Source organism: Gymnodraco acuticeps, unplaced genomic scaffold (assembly GCF_902827175.1).
Source record: "Gymnodraco acuticeps unplaced genomic scaffold, fGymAcu1.1, whole genome shotgun sequence".
NCBI classification, from domain to species: Eukaryota; Metazoa; Chordata; class Actinopteri; order Perciformes; family Bathydraconidae; genus Gymnodraco; species Gymnodraco acuticeps.
Genome location: NW_022990329.1, coordinates 173,441 through 193,057, shown reverse-complemented (window position 1 = coordinate 193,057; position 19,617 = coordinate 173,441). Strand labels below are relative to the sequence as shown.

The following is a 19,617-nucleotide window of genomic DNA, read 5'->3' as shown; positions in this document are numbered from 1 at the left end:
AAGACACAAATCCTCCCTTTTACAAACACATGTATACATTTCTGGTTTCAACCACTGATAAAAGTAGCATTTAATGTCGGTTACACATACTGTTTAGGGTTAGCTGTGTAACGTTCACGTTAACTCATGGTGCGATTGTGTCTTTAAAATTAGAAAGGTGCAGAACACACATGCAGTGCCATGCTCACATTTGCATCAGTGATTGTCGTCAAAATACACAGAGTCCCAAAATGTAACTTTTACACCGGATTAAAAACTGTAATTACACACACACACACACACACACACACACACAACACACACACACACACAACACACACACACAACACACACACACACACACACACACACACACACACACACACACACACACAACACACACACACACACACACACACACACACACACACACACACACACACACACACACACACCACACACACACACACACACACACACACACACACACACACACACACACCACACACACACACACACCACACACACACACACACACACACACACACACACACACACACACACACACACACACACACACACACACACACACACACACACACACACACACACACACACACGTAGTCCAGATAGTGGCTGTGATCTAGAGTCATCCGCTTGATTGAAAGCCTACCCAGTTGACATCATGACAGAGAGCCACAATCAATTCTCTCTTTCTCTAAGAGTGTTCCTGGGGTTACAGCCCACCCACCAACTGCAACGCCACACGGAAGACGCTAACTGATACTGATTGTTCCCATTGACTTACATTCGGAAAGAGACGTGTGTAAACATGTTGTGTAACTCAACTGTTCAGTCACACTATAACCCTTATTATTGAATCATTTCATCCCCACCACTAAATGTTGTATCTCTGCCAAGGAGGTCACCATTAGTAGATCGTTCCTACATGAAACGTCTTTAGATTCCCTTTAACTTGTGTTTGAGGTTTTGCATAACTTAATAATGTCCCAAGCTTTTAAAAATGGCCTGTTGAACGTTAAGAAGCTGTAAAGGTTCCTGTGAGTCAACTCTGTTGATCAGAATACTGCATTACTGAGCAACATGTAGCTGCAGGTGATATTCACCTTGGGAGTTTTGGGGCTGAAGGGACTGAACATCTCGTCTCCGTCCACGCTGGACGAACTCCGGCTCTTCATCCTCTCTGAAGCCTCCACCCTCCTCGTCCTCTCCATGTCCTCCTTCATCATCCTCCTCTCCTCCTGGGGGGTCACACAAATACACATTTATACAACTACAAATGAACCCCAAACCCGGTTAAGACAGATGCTAATTCTCCCTCTTTTAGCTCCGAGTTTGGTCTCCAGCTCCGAAAGGAAGTGTATTTCTCGTTAGCTGCTAAACGCTGCAACTTTTGATGTAAAACTTTAAAAACTTTGAATACAAGTACATTTGCAACGTCATCTGGTGACCTTTCGGTGACCTTTCGCTACTTTTGGAGCTATTGCTAGCTATTATTGGAAAAGAGTGCGGCGGACACACTGCATGTTTCACAGTTCCTTTGGTTCTTTAAGAGTCTGACATCTACATTACTGGTAACAATTAACATCAGAGAGGTTTTGGAAATGATCTGAAAGCAACCAGGGAGAAATATTACACTACCCTTCAATTATTTTGACCATCAATGGTTGATGCACTTTTTTTATAGCGTACATTTTGCTTTAGCTCTCCTGGAAGATCCTAATAGAAATTGAAAAGACAATACATTTACAACACAGGTAGTCCAGATGCTTGAACATGTGTCTCTAAGTAAGAAGAAGATGGATCCAGGTGGATGTGAACAACCCTGTGGGAGCCATCAGGGAAGAAGTATCTATCGTCATCAAAATGAGTCTTCTTCACCTCCTCTTTGGCCGGCTTCTGATGCTCCTCTTCCTCCCTGCGGCGCTCCTCTTCCTCACGGACTCTACGCCTCTCCTCCCTCTTCATCTTCAGCTCCGTCAGCTCCTGATCCGCCTCCACCTCCTCTCCAGATCTGCTGCTGCAAATATATAAAAAAAACAATTATAAACCATGTGAGAAAACATTTGTTGAGTCGAAAATTCTAAGGAATATTTACGAATATGTTTCACACGGATTACACAAACTTATCAATCAAACTTTTAAATACAGATACAATAAGAATAGAAGAAGAAAATAAAGAATTCAGAAATGAAGAGGATAATATAATATAATAGGAATAAAATAAGCATAGAACAAGAGTAATGCAATAAAACATGTATAAAATAAGGTTGTTAGATTAAAAAATGATGTTGAAAATGTATCTTTCATAGTTTTTGTTTATTTCTAAAAATGATTATATACTGTAGTGTTGATGCAAACTGTAGACTGATAATTATTCTATTTCACCATAAGATTTGACGTCTTTGACCAAAAACGATGTCATTTGATAACTCACTTCCTCCTTTTCTTGTATGTCTGTATATATTTATATATTAAAACTAAAGAAAACATTCTGCCTTTCTAAATACTCGTATCTTCTGCTGTTCTGGTTCAAAAGCAGTTGTGATTTCACCGTTACCTCCAGTCATTAATAAAACACAGTCAACTCACCTGGTGGATCTCTTTGTCTTCTGGTTCTTGATGGTCGTCACTTCCTCTTTGGTCGCGTCTCCGTTGCTCTGTTTCGCCTCTTGGTTCAGGAACACCTTGGACGTGTAGGAGATCTTCACTTCCTTTCTTTTCTCCACCTGAACACGAACAGTTCAACATTGAAGAGATCCGGATCATACGAGTCATTTGAGTCATACGAGTCAGCATCACCAAGAGCGTAGAAATCCTATCGGTGAAACCGAAAAGTTGTTGCATTTCACGAGCATATTAAACTAACGTTACATTAACCTCCGCTACACAGTGTCTTTTGCTTTAATAAAACATGTTGATCACAAAAATAAAGGGTTATTTTGCGATTTGGCAAATCTGAGTCTGCTGTTGACTCGTGCATGACGACGAGTCTGCTGGATCTCTGGATCTGATGCTATACCGTTACGGCTCTGAGTCCGCACGAGTCTGCTGTGTTTTGCACAGTGAGTCAGGATTTGCGAATCTCTGAGTCTGCTGTTGACTCGTGCACAATAGCCGCGGGCATACTTGCCAACCTTGAGTCGCCGGAGCTGTATCAGCTTAACATGCTTATTGTAGTTGTAAGTGCACTGTCTTGATGGAGCATATGTGTGGGCTGGACCTGTATTTTACAGGAAAGGAGTGAGCAGAGGGTCGTATTGTCGATTCTTGTTCTGTTTTCTGTGACTATCTTCCTCGCCCTCTCAGACTTTCAGTTGCGCGCGCTACTAAAGAGACACGCAACCATGGAAACCAAACAATGGTGTAGCTGTATTAAAGTCCGAGTGGAAACAGTCGTGAGTAAATCTGATTTGGTCAGAAATCGGGATAAATGCGGGAGAAATATGACCCCGGGAGGAAACCGGGAGAGGGCAATGAAATCGGGAGTCTCCCGCGAAAATCGGGAGGGTTAGCAAGTATGGCCGCGGGACGTAGGGGTGCTGGAGGCGGGGCTGAAAAACGTCATGTTACTGTTGTTGAAATCTCTCCCCACTTTTGTCCGCACCCCCTAAGTAAAATGACTTCCCAGTTCCGCGGCTATGCTCGTGCATGACAAGTCTGGATCTCTGGATCTGCTACGGTTACGGCTCTGAGTCCCCACGAGTCTGCAGGAAGTGAAGGAAGTTCCCTTGATTCAGTGAGTCAGGATTTGCGAATCCGAGTCTACTGTTGACTCGTGCATGATGCGTCTGCCTGGATCTCTGGATCTGCTACGGTTACGGCTCTGAGTCTGAGTCCGCACAAGTCTGCAGGAAGTTTCACTGATCCGCGTCCCCTGAGCCAAACGATAACTTCTGGAAGCTATCCTACTTGCTAAAGGGTAGGCAGATGGATGGGGTACGTTGTAATGTGAATGTACATGTTATAAGGAGAGTAGCGAGTGAAGCAATGTATAGTTTGAATTTGTATGTCACACCCCACACCAGGTGTAGGACTCAAAGGACTTGGGTTAATCGAGAGGGGAGACTCGTCACGACCAGCTCATTTCTAGGATCCGGGTTAATGATCCGGATTTATCAGGACTCACCCATCTCTAATACTGATACCGGTTATTAAAAGCCATGAATTAATGCTTTGACAAGTCTGCAGACAGACGGCAGGCGAAACACCTTTAAAATGTGTGTTTTCGGAATGGAGATCGGATAGATCAGGCTAAGCTAACGTTGTAGCTGCTCCGTCCAAACTCATAACAACATGATACAGATAGAAATAAAGCAGCGACTTTATTCGCCATGACACAGACAGTCTGTGGTTTGTACTTGTTTAACTTTTCTCCAGTTTCTGAACAGATATGAGGAGCTGTGAGCTCTGTGTGCTAACGGCTAACGGCTAACAGCTAACAGCTGATGTTTTGGTTTTCTGATTCCACGTCAGTGACGGCAGGCTGAGATCCTCACCGCTGATTGGCCAACTCGAGATCGTGTCATACGAATTTGACGGCCCAATAAAACAAAATGAACTCTCGAGATTGACACGGCCCCCTTCAATCGTGTCAATTGCGTAATTCGCGCCGCCGAAGCGAAATCGCGTCCATCTATCTTTGCATTGACTTTACATGTAATCATGCCACGCCCAAAAAAACCAAAAGCGTCCGGTGTGAACGCACCGTTAGACTTAGTATAGAATTGTTTAAACTTGACTCGAAGTTGTATCAAATGAAATGGTCTGAAAAATATTGAAATGCGATTCTGTCTAGTTTCATAGTTTTACAATTTAAATCTGACTCCGACGTGTTGAATCGTTCCTTATGACCCTCAACCCTCAGTTATTTTGATGACTTAGACCTGGACTCTTTCTCAAATTACCTAAATAACTTCACTTTAGACCTGACTCAGATCTTCTAGCTACACTTGGACTTATATTTTGAAATAGTTCTTTATGACATGAGTGCATTCGAATGACTCGAGACTCGACTCAGACAAGTCTTCACTGGATTAAAACGTACCTCTTTCGGCTTTTGAACCTCCGCCTTCCTCCTGATCGTCACCTCCTCCTTCCTCCTCTTCTCCTCTTGCTCCCTCCTCATCCTCTCAGCTTGATTAAACTCTTCCTCTTCTTGCTTCTTCCTCCTCTCCATTTCCACCCTTTCCTCTTCGTCATCGTCTTCGTGGTGGTGCTCCTGTCTCTGCAGTCGGCTGGAGGAGGTGACGGAGGTCTGGACGGACTTCACGGCTGCAGATTTGTTCTTCCTGTTCTCCTCTTCTTCCTCTTCCTCTCCTCCCTGGCTGAGTTCCTGCAGGCGTTGCTGCCTCCTCCTCTCTCTTCTCTGCGTCCAATCACTGAAGCCCTCGTCCTCCTCCAGAGACGGAGAGCTGTTCGGCTTCAGGGCGCCATCGTACCTGAAGGAGGAGACGATAGAAGAGTAAGGATTAATCTCAAGTTCAGGTGTATATTAATGTGTAGTGTCTCTACTTTAAAGAGTCCTCTCCTGCTGATGTTCAGGTGTATATTAATGTGTAGTGTCTCTACTTTAAAGAGTCCTCTCCTGCTGATGTTCAGGTGTATATCAGTATGTAGTGTCTCTACTTTAAAGAGTCCTCTCCTGCTGATGTTCAGGTGTATATCAGTATGTAGTGTCTCTACTTTAAAGAGTCCTCTCCTGCTGATGATCAGGTGTATATCAGTATGTAGTGTCTCTACTTTAAAGAGTCCTCTCCTGCTGATGTTCAGGTGTATATCAGTATGTAGTGTCTCTACTTTAAAGAGTCCTCTCCTGCTGATGTTCAGGTGTATATCAGTATGTAGTGTCTCCACTTTAAAGAGTCCTCTCCTGCTGATGTTCAGGTGTATATCAGTGTGTAGTGTCTCTACTTTAAAGAGTCCTCTCCTGCTGATGTTCAGGTGTATATCAGTATGTAGTGTCTCTACTTTAAAGAGTCCTCTCCTGCTGATGTTCAAGTGTATATCAGTAAGTACTAAGTAGTGTCTCTACTTTAAAGAGTCCTCTCCTGCTGATGTTCAGATGTATATCAGTATGTAGTGTCTCTACTTTAAAGAGTCCTCTCCTGCTGATGTTCAAGTGTATATCAGTAAGTACTAAGTAGTGTCTCTACTTTAAAGAGTCCTCTCCTGCTGATGTTCCCCTCTCAGCATCCGCCCCCTCCCCCGTTCTCCTCGCTGAGTTGAAGTAATGAAAGTGTGTGTTTTGATCACAGGAGCAGAAAGGAATTCACTCGGCATTCCCAAGATGATTAAGAAGCCGGCAGAGGCCCCAGTGCATGATGGGAGTCTCTCAGCGGCTAATCAACCTTAACGAGCTGCAGTGTGTTTCTGAGAGGACACCTGCACACACTCTACAGGTGCACACACACACACATCTCTGTTTGTAATTGTTTTGCTCGTCTCAGTCTCAGATTCTCAGCTACAGGTTTTCTGAAATATTCTGTCTTCAATTATAATACACTTTATGTGTGAAGCGCCTTTTGAAAACAATGTTTTACAACGTGTTTTATATTCAATAAAACACAGAGGCGTCTACAATAAAAACATCATAAAGGAGGAACACAAATAAAACCAAATGCTCTAAAGATTAGAGATCAGAACTTCACAGAACTTAATGTGCAACTGATTCACATAAAAGCCAGTTTATTAAAGTGTGCTTTTGAGGGATTAAAATCAGATTTAGCTTCGCAGATATCCAGAATATGAGCGTCTTAAAGAGGCCTTATTCTGCTTTTTAGGGTGTTCCCTCTCCTGTAGTGTGTTCTGTAGGTTTGAATGCATGTAAATGGTCTGCTAAGGCTAAAATCCCTGTTTTCCTTCCAGAGGGAGTTTATTTTACATTTTAAAGTAGAGACACTACATACTGATATACACCTGAACATCATCAGGAGAGGACTCTTTAAAGTAGAGACACTACATACTGATATACACCTGAACATCAGCAGGAGAGGACTCTTTAAAGTAGAGACACTACTGATATACACCTGAACATCAGCAGGAGAGGACTCTTTAAAGTAGAGACACTACTGATATACACCTGAACATCAGCAGGAGAGGACTCTTTAAATTGAGTACTATTAAGGTGTTGAAACATTTGCGTCATTTGAACTCAGCATTACGTCACCGCCGCAGAAAGACCTTTAATGACAGGCTGCAGCTGAGATGTGACGGAGGTGTAATTAAAATAAAAAGTCCTCTGAAACACGGTGGTAGTTTTCCCCTGGAGACGCTTTGTATTAAACATTCCTCTGCGGTGTGTAATGAGAGAGCAGCTGTGTGTGTTTTCTCTCGATGGAAACGTTGGTTTTATGAACGCAGACGAGCTTTAAAGCTTCACATCTGGGAACTAACCTCTTAAACTCACAGTTATCGCCCGTAGAAAAACACGCGGCGACAGTTAGCGGCTCGTACAGGAAGTGGCTGGACTCGAGGAGAGCGGGTGAAAAATGTTCAGCCCTTAATAACTTCCTGCGTTCACATGAGTACAAGAACGAGGAATCCAACGACTTCTTAATATCATATCTGCATTTTTTTGAATGGCAAACGCTGCCTGAAACCCTGATTCAAACATGTGCAGACACTCAGAGGTGGGAACTAGTGGAGTACAAATACTTTGTTACGGTACTTAAGTACATGTTTCTACTTGAGTAAAGAAGTATAGTCAGCACTTCTACTTTTACCAGAGTATTTTTAAACGCAAGTATCTGTACTTCTACTTGAGTAAAGGATGTGTGTACTTTTGCCATCTCTGTGCAGCACTTAATTGTTTTCTTAGCAATGTTGCATGACTACGTTTTATTATTGTCACACAGTTGATTAGTTCTTACATGCTCTCCTCTGCCGGCATCCCGTCCTCCGGCGATGTTTCTCCGGGCATCGAGCCTCCGTCCGTCCAGCAGTACGATTCCCTCGCTCTGCGGCGACGCTCCCTCTCCAGTTCCTCAGCGTCCTCAACACTCCTCTGAGCCGTCAGCCTGAAGAGGGGAAAAAAACTTATCGTTATTAAGGTGATAATAATAATCCATCATATGCAATGCTTTCTTTCTTTACAAAATAATAATTATGTCTTCAAAAAAGCTGTTTCCTAGCTTGCTTAAATTCCAAAAAACGTGCAGAAACTTTGAAGGGGTTATATCCTGCTGATGTTCAGGTATATATCAGTATGTAGTGTCTCTACTTTAAAGAGTCCTCTCTTGCTGATGTTCAGGTGTATATCAGTATGTAGTGTCTCTACTTTAAAGAGTCCTCTCCTGCTGATGTTCAGGTGTGTATCAGTATGTAGTGTCTCTACTTTAAAGAGTCCTCTCCTGCTGATGTTCAGGTGTATATCAGTATGTAGTGTCTCTACTTTAAAGAGTCCTCTCCTGCTGATGTTCAGGTGTATATCAGTATGTAGTGTCTCTACTTTAAAGAGTCCTCTCCTGCTGATGTTCAGGTGTATATCAGTATGTAGTGTCTCTACGTTAAAGAGTCCTCTCCTGCTGATGTTCAGATGTATATCAGTATGTAGTGTCTCTACTTTAAAGAGTCCTCTCCTGCTGATGTTCAGATGTATATCAGTATGTAGTGTCTCTACTTTAAAGAGTCCTCTCCTGCTGATGTTCAGGTGTATATCAGTATGTAGTGTCTCTACTTTAAAGAGTCCTCTCCTGCTGATGTTCAGATGTATATCAGTATGTAGTGTCTCTACTTTAAAGAGTGCTCTCCTGCTGATGTTCAGATGTATATCAGTATGTAGTGTCTCTACTTTAAAGAGTGCTCTCCTGCTGATGTTCAGGTGTATATCAGTATGTAGTGTCTCTACTTTAAAGAGTCCTCTCCTGCTGATGTTCAGGTGTATATCCTATACAGTTAACCATTGTTGTTCTCTACCGTCCACCAGGCGCCTTGGGGGACTTCTTGGAGGAATTAGATAATCTCCTCTCACACATCCCTGAAACTGGCCCTCCCGCTGTACTTCTCGGAGACTTTAACCTCCAGACGGGGAAGATAGATGAACAAACATCCCTGTTAACCGCCTTTGCTTTCTCACTGTCTCCGTCCCCACCGACTCATAAAGCTGGCAATGTCCTTGATCTCATATTCTCAAGGAACTGCGCTACTTCTAACCTCTCTGTAAACCCGCTCCACACATCCGATCACTTCTTCATTTCATTCTCTCTACCCCTTTCCAAACATAACAAACTAATCTCTTCTCATCCTGCACTTGTCCGCCGTAACCTTCGTTCCCTCTCCCCCTCTACCTTTGCCTCGTCGGTGCTCTCAGCCCTCCCTTCCTCTGACTCGTTCCAACTCCTGCCTTCAAACTCTGCTGCAGAAACTCTCCTCTCTACTCTCTCATCCTCTCTGGACTCTCTCTGTCCTCTCACATCTCGGCAGGCTCGTCAGTCCCCTCCTGCTCCCTGGCTAAATGATGCACTGCGTGCTAATAGAACCGTCCTTAGGGCAGCAGAGCGACAACGGTGGAAATCCAAACACCGTGACGACCTCCTAACCTATCAAGCTCTCCTCTCCTCTTTCTCTGCTTCGATCTCTCAGGCAAAAAGCACTTTCTTTCAAGATAAGATCCAATCTTCCTATTCCAATCCTAAAAAACTATTTTCCATCTTCTCCACCCTCTTGGACCCTCCAAAAGCCCCTCCCCCCTCCTCACTTCTGTCAAGCGACTTTGTTACCCACTTTGAAAAAAAGGTTGATGATATTCGCTCTTCTTTTTCTGACTCACCTTTACTCACCGCTGGGTCACCAGACCCTCCTTCCACCAACACACTAACCTCCTTTTCCCCTCTCTCTCCAAGTGAGGTTCTTACCCTCATTACCTCTGCCCGCCCTACCACCTGTCCTCTGGACCCTATCCCTTCAAACCTCCTTCAGACTATCGCTCCTGATATTCTACCGTTTCTCACCCATTTCATCAACACTTCTCTAACTTCTGGTCACTTTCCAAACAGTCTCAAGGAGGCAAGAGTAAACCCTCTCCTAAAGAAACCCACTCTCAACCCGTCTGATGTTATAAACTACAGGCCTGTCTCTCTCCTCCCGTTCCTGTCTAAATCACTTGAACGCGCTGTCTTTAAACAACTCTCCTGTTATCTCCATCAGAACAACCTTCTGGATCCGCACCAGTCTGGTTTCAAGGCAGGTCACTCCACAGAAACTGCTCTCATTGCTGTCACGGAGGAACTGCACACTGCCAAAACTGCATCCCTCTCCTCTGTCATCATCCTGTTGGACCTGTCTGCTGCATTCGACACAGTGAACAATCAGATCCTCCTTCGCACTCTCCAAGAACTTGGAGTTTCAGGCTCTGCACTTTCCCTCCTCACCTCATACCTGAAAGACCGTACCTACAGGGTGACTTGGAGAGGGTCTGAGTCCGACCCTTGTCAATTAACTACAGGGGTCCCTCAGGGCTCTGTTCTTGGTCCCCTCCTCTTCTCCTTGTACACAAACTCGCTCGGATCAGTCATTAGCCCGCATGGTTTTTCATACCACTGCTACGCTGACGACACCCAATTAATTCTGTCCTTTCCCCGCTCAGAGACCCAGGTCGTCGCACGCATCTCTGCTTGTCTAGCTGACATCTCTCAGTGGATGTCTGCTCATCACCTCAAGCTCAACCTTGACAAGATTGAGTTGCTCTTCCTTCCGGGAAAAGATTGTCCCACTCTTGACCTAACAATCAACATCGGCACCTCAGTTGTTTCCCTGACTCAGACTGCAAGGAATCTGGGTGTGACCCTAGATAACAACCTGTCCTTCACTGCAAACATCGCTGCTACAACCCGTTGCTGCAGATATACGCTTTACAACATCAGGAGGATACGTCCCCAGCTGACACAGAAAGCGACTCAGGTTCTGGTCCAGGCTCTCGTCATCTCACGCCTAGACTACTGCAACTCCCTCCTGGCTGGTCTACCTGCATGTGCCATCCGACCTCTGCAGCTCATCCAGAATGCAGCGGCTCGTCTGGTCTTCAACCTTCCTAAATTCTCCCACACCACTCCGCTCCTCCGCTCCCTTCACTGGCTTCCGGTAACTGCTAGAATCCACTTCAAGACACTGGTACTTGCTTACCATGCTGCGAATGGATCTGGCCCTTCCTACATCCAGGACATGGTTAAACCGTACACCCCAGCGCGTGCACTACGCTCTGCATCAGCCAAACGACTCGCTGCGCCCTCGCTGCGCCCTCGCTGCGAGGGGGACCCAAGTTCCCAACGGCGAAAACACGTGGGTTTGCTGTCCTGGCTCCAAGATGGTGGAATGAGCTCCCCATTGACATCAGGACGGCAGATAGCTTGCACATCTTCCGGCGCAGACTGAAAACTCATCTCTTTCGACTCCACTTCGAGCGTTAGAACTATTAACAAAGCACTTATATACTAATAAAGGACTGGTTTATCTAAAGCCAGTTGAGTAGCACTTGAAATGTTTGGCTCTATGAAACCTGATGTACTTATATGATTCTGTTTTCTTCAAGGTTGTGTCTTCCTGGTCGAATGTACTTATTGTAAGTCGCTTTGGATAAAAGCGTCAGCTAAATGCAATGTAATGTAATGTATATCAGTATGTAGTGTCTCTACTTTAAAGAGTCCTCTTCTGCTGATGTTCAGGTGTATATCAGTATGTAGTGTCTCTACTTTAAAGAGTCCTCTCCTGCTGATGTTCAGGTGTATATCAGTATGTAGTGTCTCTACTTTAAAGAGTCCTCTCCTGCTGATGTTCAGGTGTATATCAGCATGTAGTGTCTCTACTTTAAAGAGTCCTCTCCTGCTGATGTTCAGGTGTATATCAGTATGTAGTGTCTCTGCTTTAAAGAGTCCTCTCCTGATGATGTTCAGGTATCAGTATGTAGTGACTCTACTTTAAAGAGTCCTCTCCTGCTGATGTTCAGGTGTATATCAGTATGTAGTGTCTCTACTTTAAAGAGTCCTCTCCTGCTGATGTTCAGGTGTATATCAGCATGTAGTGTCTCTACTTTAAAGAGTCCTCTCCTGCTGATGTTCAGGTGTATATCAGCATGTAGTGTCTCTACTTTAAAGAGTCCTCTCCTGCTGATGTTCAGGTGTATATCAGTATGTAGTGTCTCTACTTTAAATAGTCCTCTCCTGCTGATGTTCAGGTGTATATCAGTATGTAGTGTCTCTACTTTAAAGAGTCCTCTCCTGCTGATGTTCAGGTGTATATCAGTATGTAGTGTCTCTACTTTAAAGAGTCCTCTCCTGCTGATGTTCAGGTGTATATCAGTATGTAGTGTCTCTACTTTAAAGAGTCCTCTCCTGCTGATGTTCAGGTGTATATCAGCATGTAGTGTCTCTACTTTAAAGAGTCCTCTCCTGCTGATGTTCAGGTGTATATCAGTATGTAGTGTCTCTACTTTAAAGAGTCCTCTCCTGGTGATGTTCAGGTGTATATCAGTGTGTAGTGTCTCTACTTTAAAGAGTCCTCTCCTGCTGATGTTCAGGTGTATATCAGTATGTGTGTCTCTACTTTAAAGAGTCCTCTCCTGCTGATGTTCAGGTGTATATCAGTATGTAGTTTCTCTACTTTAAAGAGTCCTCTCCTGCTGATGTTCAGGTGTATATCAGTATGTGTGTCTCTACTTTAAAGAGTCCTCTCCTGCTGATGTTCAGGTGTATATCAGTATGTGTGTCTCTACTTTAAAGAGTCCTCTCCTGCTGATGTATCAAACTACAGGAAAGGGAACACCAGAGCATAATAGGCCTCTTTACCAGCGAGTGCTTTTATTGTTTTCACAGATGATGTGTTTCCTCTCAGGTCGTTTGGAGACGGTCACGGCACACTGACCCCTCTCTGTAACAGAGTGTGTGTGAGGTGGAGGAACATCTGAGGAGTGTTTATCTGCAGGACAAACACTCACAGTATTTATTACAAACACTCTTAATCTTTATGTTTCCGGAGACCATGAACACTCACACATGCGTAAATACTCCTCAGCGTTTCACTTTAAAGCTTGTATTCTTTGTTTAGTTAACGGCAAATACCAATCTGCTTTAGGAGTTGTGACCAAAATAAAAGGGGGTTGTCCGGATCTTTAAAGCTTTTTGGATTTGAAGACATCTCACTTATATATCACCTTTTAGAACTTTAAACCTTGACGTCTTAACAAGTAAATCCCTGTTTAGTAATAAGCCAAATGGAGCCAACATGTGTGTATTTTATTTGCTCTAAAGTTGTTTACGCTCCCACCAAAGAACAGAAAACAACATTTATTTTGTCTTTCAACAAGCTGACAGCCCACTCAATTAAATCACCTTTTTAACCTCTGGAAAAATACGCTGACCTGCATGGCGATAAAGAGAGCTCTGTTTCTGGAGATATCTACGCTCCTCGTCCTCCATTTGTCTCTTTGTCCTTCCTGTAGGCGGACGGAGGGACAAATGGAGAGGAAATGATGGGGAGGAGGTGAGAGGACGTGAGAGGAGGTGAGAGGCCGGGGAACAGCTGTGTGTCGGTCAGAAAATCACTGAAGCCGCAGAGAGGCAGCGAGTACAGGGTCAAACACAGAAGACTTTCAAAATAAAGGTCAAAGTGTGAGAGACCGGATTGTTTTAATTAAAAGCTTAGGGGTACATAGTAAGACACAGTTGACTTTCATAATAAAAGCTTATGGTCGTAGTGTCACAGACTATAATTAATACAGTCTATGGTCACAGACAACTGACTTTCAAAATAAAAGCCTCCCATAGTGTCATAGACAATTGCATTTAAAACAATTATGTTTACAGTGCGAGAAACAGCTGACTTCAAAATAATAGTACATCTGTCATAGTGTCAGAGACAATTGAATTTCAAAAGAAAAGCTTACAACTACAGTGTCAGAAAAAGCTGACTTTCAAAGTAAAAGTTTCTGATCCCCAAAGTCAGAGACAGCTGAACTTCAAAACAAAAGGTTATGGTCACAGAGAAAGAGACAACTGAATTTCAAAATAAAAGTCCCTGTCCAAAAGTCAGACAACTGAATTTAAAAAGAACAGCTTTCGGTTACATTGCCAGAAACAGCTGACTTCAAAATAAAAGACAACATTTTACCAACTTACTTCGTCACCACTTTGTCGCTTAATATGAAAAGGTTTTTTAAGGGAAACTTTTAAGCAAAATGTATAAGATACTTTAGATTTATAAATAGGTTCCTGTGGGAGCGTTGACAGTGGAGTTTTCTGGGATAAAAACGTCTGGTTGGTTTGGGTGTTTAAAAGCTGTTTGAACAAATCTCTCATTACGTCTCTTTTCAGTAATCAGCCTGTGGGATTCTCAAACATCTGATTCACACTAAATCCTCGACTGAGAGAGGCCTACCGGGATTACCGGAAGATTTACTTCCTGTGTTTCATCAACACTAAATCTTTCTGTTTCACTTCCAGACTCATCTCTTAGGTCTGGACTCTGTTAGTGAACGTTACACATTAAGACAACCCGTAGGAAACACTTTCTCTTCCTGCAGCTTTGTGTTGTTTCTCTGTGAAAACTGAAACTCCAGCAGCACGCCTCAGATTAAAGGCTGGCGAAGTGCCCTTGAGCTCCAGAGGTCACGAGGTTCAAACCTGAGCCAAGAGACCAGAGAAGTGTTGAGAAAATGGGAAAGTAATAAGAAGTGATGAAAGGACTGCAACACTAAGGTGATTGTTGGTGTATATGTTGATGTTATAAACAAATCAGGCATACTAACGGCTATTTAAATGTGTTTTAATCATCTCTATTGGTGGATGCTAGGCTAGCAGTTTCCCTTTGCTTTGAGTCTTCGTGCTAAGCTAGGCTAGCAGTTTAACTGGGTTACTAGTGTTTGTGCTAACCAAGGCTAGCAGTTTGCAGTCTTTGTGCTAAGCTACGCTAGCAGTTTAAGTGGGTTTCTAGTAGGGATGCACGATATTAGTTTTTTGAAACCGATACCGATAACTTCCTGCTTCTCGATACCGATAACCAATAATAATATAATATATATATATATTAAATGTACCTGTAGTTTTTGCACACCTGGTGGTAAAAAAAAGACTAGTAGTGAGCAAATGACATGAGCATTACTACTATGAACAAAACAAAGCCAAGAACAGTTTTGACTCTCGTCAAGCGCCATCATTTCTATGATGAAGTTAGAGATCGTTTTAGCCCTGGGGTCGTCTCTGGCAACCTTCTTGCCTTTTCCAAAAGCCTCGTGGATAGGTAAAAGCCCCGGTGCCTTTGCAGCTGGCTTTGGATTCGCCGCTAGTTTAGCAGCGCAGGCGCCTTCGTACGCTTTTAACACACCATCGTAGCGATGGCGATGTTTCAGGTGACTAATCAGGTTGGAAGTATTATAGCTCGTGCATTTGTTAATACAAATAGCAAGCGAACTATCTAACTCTGAAACTTTGAAATAGTCCCATACTACCGGCGACATGTTTGTTTACTGTCCTGGCTTCACGGCCGCACACCATTTACGTCACAGCCAGGCATGAGTTAGGGAGCGCTGGATTTGTGAAGAACTCCCCTCTTCCTAAACCACTAATACCACAGTACTGGCAAAACGGGAGGAGCCGAGTGAAAAACAAGCGCCCCTCATCCCAATCCACCCACACCGCAGTATTTGTATTTATTTTTTTACCCAAAAAATATATTGTATATTATCGGGGCTATTAATACTGTTATCGGGTTTATCGGGATGACGTCATAATTCCTATTATCGGGCCGATAATTATCGTGCACCACTAGTTTCTAGTGTTTGTGCTAAGCAAGGCAGTTTCCCTCCGTTTCCATTATTGTGTTAATATAGGCTAGCAGTTTCCTGTCTTTGTGCTAAGCTAAGCTAGCAGCCTTCCTTCCTGTCCTTGTGCTAAGCTAAGCTAGCTGTTTCCCTGTTTGCTGTCTTTGTTCTAATTTAGGCTAGCAGTTGTCCTGTGTTTACTGTATTCGTGCTAAGCTAGGCTAGCAGTTTCCCTCTGTTTCCATTATGTTAATATGGGTTTCAAGTATTTGTGCTAAGCTAGGTTTGCAGTTTTCCTCTGTTTACAGTCTTTGTGAAAAGCTAAGCTAGTTTGTGCTAACTAGGCTAGCAGGACTCATATTTCCAACCTTATCGTGCCAAAATGATGATGAATGATAACCCCAAACATCAAGACTTTTTCTTTGTCACAAAACAGTCTTTCAGTGTTTTGGAGACAGAGCTGGTTGCTAGCAGATTTCGTGACCACAAAGACTCTAATAATTAAAGCTGTGTTCAGTGCAACATGACACACACACCACATAAAAGCTGCAGCACCTGCAACATAAGCCTCATATTGTTTCCCTGTACCTGTCTGCACTCGTCTGGGATTTTACTTTATTGTCCGGAGACGTCTCCCGGAATGAGAGTGAAAGAGTATTCGCCGTAAAGGAGGGTAAAAGTATTAGCGGCTCTTTAGTCAACACTCATGCTGTCAGCGCAGGGATGACTCGGTTGACTAATAACACGGCTCGTTTTCAGCCGGGGGACAGACGAGGACGTTTGTGAGATGAAGTCACTGTCGAGACAAGTCAGGACTAAATCACTCTGACACAAACAAACGACAAAAAGATAAAGACACTTCCCAGGAAAGTCAAAGTCAAGGCAGCGGATGAGTTAAGAGGAAAGAGATCAACCTGCTGAGTCAAACTGCTGTTATAATTAGTTTTAATCACACAGCTTCTGTCATTTCAACATCACAGGTTAGAGAGAGAGGTGGAGGAATGATTCATAAAAAACAGAAATTATTCAGTGCTGACGTGAAGTCATGTGACCGTGCTGTTGCTGTATTTCCTAGCTTTTCACCTGCGAAATCTAAGAAAATAAAGCATTTCCTGACATTATTGCATGAAACATTTTAACAGATTAATATTCTGTAATCATTTTACTCAGTACTTTAACAACACTGCTGATAATACTTGCTTTAAAGTACGTTTGTTAATGCAGAACTTTGACTAATTAGTCAAAATTTCACTTCATCAAAGAATCCAAATACCCACCATTTTATATTCCTCATATTTCTACATATATATCCCATGAGGCAGTTTCTGATCAACATGTTGTTTTTGGTGTGGCGCTGCTCGTCTGTTTTTAATCATCTCTCTGAGTCTGATGTCATCCAGGAGGCAGACCTGCTTCAAAACACATCGCTGACCTCTGACCCCTGAAACCCCCTCCCCACATGGGGGAGTCCTTGCTGTTTACGATACGGGGAGATAAGAGGCTAAGGAATGTTTTTGGGGTGGAGGGGGTGGAGTTGGCTGGTGAGTGATGGGGTTGTTGAACTCCCCCCCACACCCCCCGCAGGTCATCTGCATTAAAGGACAAGGGAAAGTAAACAGAGTGGGGCTTCCTGTTTCCAAGAGGCCTATCTGTGAGAGCAGATACACCTCAGTATTGGCTGGTGCAATGATGTGTTATTTTGGTGCATTTTTGGCTATTCTGTATTATTTTTGTCACATTAAATCAACTGTACATATGGTTCTGCTCATCTTCTATCCGTGGATATGTTGACTCACGTCACCACCGCTAAGCTAAAGGTGGCTAATGTTGGGCTATAAAGGAACTACAGCACGGTCACATGACTTCACGTCACCACCGCTAAGCTAAAGGTGGCTAATGTTGGGCTATAAAGGAACTACAGCACGGTCACATGACTTCACGTCACCACCGCTAAGCTAAAGGTGGCTAATGTTGGGCTATAAAGGAACTACAGCACGGTCACATGACTTCACGTCACCACCGCTAAGCTAAAGGAGGCTAATGTTGGGCTATGAAGGAATTACAGCACGATCACATGACTTCACGTCACCACCGCTAAGCTAAAGGTGGCTAATGTTGGGCTATGAAGGAACTACAGCACGATCACATGACTTCACGTCACCACCGCTAAGCTAAAGGAGGCTAATGTTGGGCTATGAAGAAACTACAGCACGATCACATGACTTCACGTCACCACCGCTAAGCTAAAGGAGGCTAATGTTGGGCTATGAAGGAACTACAGCACGGTCACATGACTTCACGTCACCACCGCTAAGCTAAAGGAGGCTAATGTTGGGCTGTAAAGGAACTACAGCACGGTCACATGACTTCACGTCACCACCGCTAAGCTAAAGGTGGCTAATGTTGGTCTATAAAGGAACTACAGCACGGTCACATGACTTCACGTCACCACCGCTAAGCTAAAGGAGGCTAATGTTGGGCTATAAAGGAACTACAGCACGGTCACATGACTTCACGTCACCACCGCTAAGCTAAAGGAGGCTAATGTTGGGCTATAAAGGAACTACAGCACGGTCACATGACTTCACGTCACCACCGCTAAGCTAAAGGTGGCTAATGTTGGGCTATAAAGGAACTACAGCACGGTCACATGACTTCACGTCACCACCGCTAAGCTAAAGGTGGCTAATGTTGGGCTATAAAGGAACTACAGCACGGTCACATGACTTCACGTCACCACCGCTAAGCTAAAGGAGGCTAATGTTGGGCTATGAAGGAACTACAGCACGATCACATGACTTCACGTCACCACCGCTAAGCTAAAGGTGGCTAATGTTGGGCTATGAAGGAACTACAGCACGATCACATGACTTCACGTCACCACCGCTAAGCTAAAGGAGGCTAATGTTGGGCTATGAAGGAACTACAGCACGATCACATGACTTAACGTCACCACCGCTAAGCTAAAGGAGGCTAATGTTGGGCTATGAAGGAACTACAGCACGGTCACATGACTTCACGTCACCACCGCTAAGCTAAAGGAGGCTAATGTTGGGCTGTAAAGGAACTACAGCACGGTCACATGACTTCACGTCACCACCGCTAAGCTAAAGGTGGCTAATGTTGGTCTATAAAGGAACTACAGCACGGTCACATGACTTCACGTCACCACCGCTAAGCTAAAGGAGGCTAATGTTGGGCTATAAAGGAACTACAGCACGGTCACATGACTTCACGTCACCACCGCTAAGCTAAAGGAGGCTAATGTTGGGCTATAAAGGAACTACAGCACGGTCCACAATGACTTCACGGTCACCACCGCTAAGCTAAAGGAGGCTAATGTTGGGCTATAAGGAACTACAAGCACGGTCACATGACTTCACGTCACCACCGCTAAGCTAAAGGAGGCTAATGTTGGGCTATGAAGGAACTACAGCCCGGTCACATCCGACTTCCCACGTCACCCACCGCTAAGCCTTCTAAAGGAGGCTAATGTTGGGCTGTAAAGGAACTACAGCACGGGTCAACATGACTTCACGTCACCACCGCTAAGCTAAAGGTGGCTAATGTTGGTCTATAAAGGAACTACCGCACGAGTCACATGACTTCACGTCACCACCGCTAAGCATAAAGGAGGCTAATGTTGGGCTATAAAGGAACTACAGCCCGGTCACATGATTCACGTCACCACCGCTAAGCTAAAGGAGGCTAATGTTGGGCTATAAAGGAACTACAGCACGGTCCACATGACTTCACGTCACCACCGCTAAGCTAAGGAGGCTAATGTTGGGCTATAAAGGAACTACATCACGGTCACATGACTTCCCGTCACGTCACCACCGCTAAGCTAAAGGAGGCTAATGTTGGCT

The 19,617-nt window shown here is 44.0% G+C and overlaps 1 protein-coding gene across 1 annotated transcript in view; it reads right to left on the bottom strand.

Moving 5' to 3' along the window:
- lsp1a (lymphocyte specific protein 1 a) overlaps nt 1-17,057 on the bottom strand; it is a 39,622-nt gene extending 22,565 nt beyond the window's left edge. Inside the window, exons 1-6 of the mRNA XM_034223160.1 lie at nt 17,026-17,057; nt 7,872-8,018; nt 5,048-5,441; nt 2,593-2,729; nt 1,882-2,020; nt 1,107-1,241 (exon numbers count right to left, since the gene is read on the bottom strand). Of these exons, the coding sequence (XP_034079051.1) occupies nt 1,107-1,241; nt 1,882-2,020; nt 2,593-2,729; nt 5,048-5,441; nt 7,872-8,018; nt 17,026-17,042 (969 nt within the window). The 5' untranslated portion in view covers nt 17,043-17,057. The remainder of the gene's footprint in view (nt 1-1,106; nt 1,242-1,881; nt 2,021-2,592; nt 2,730-5,047; nt 5,442-7,871; nt 8,019-17,025) is intronic.
- Between the last annotated feature and the right edge of the window lie 2,560 nt (nt 17,058-19,617).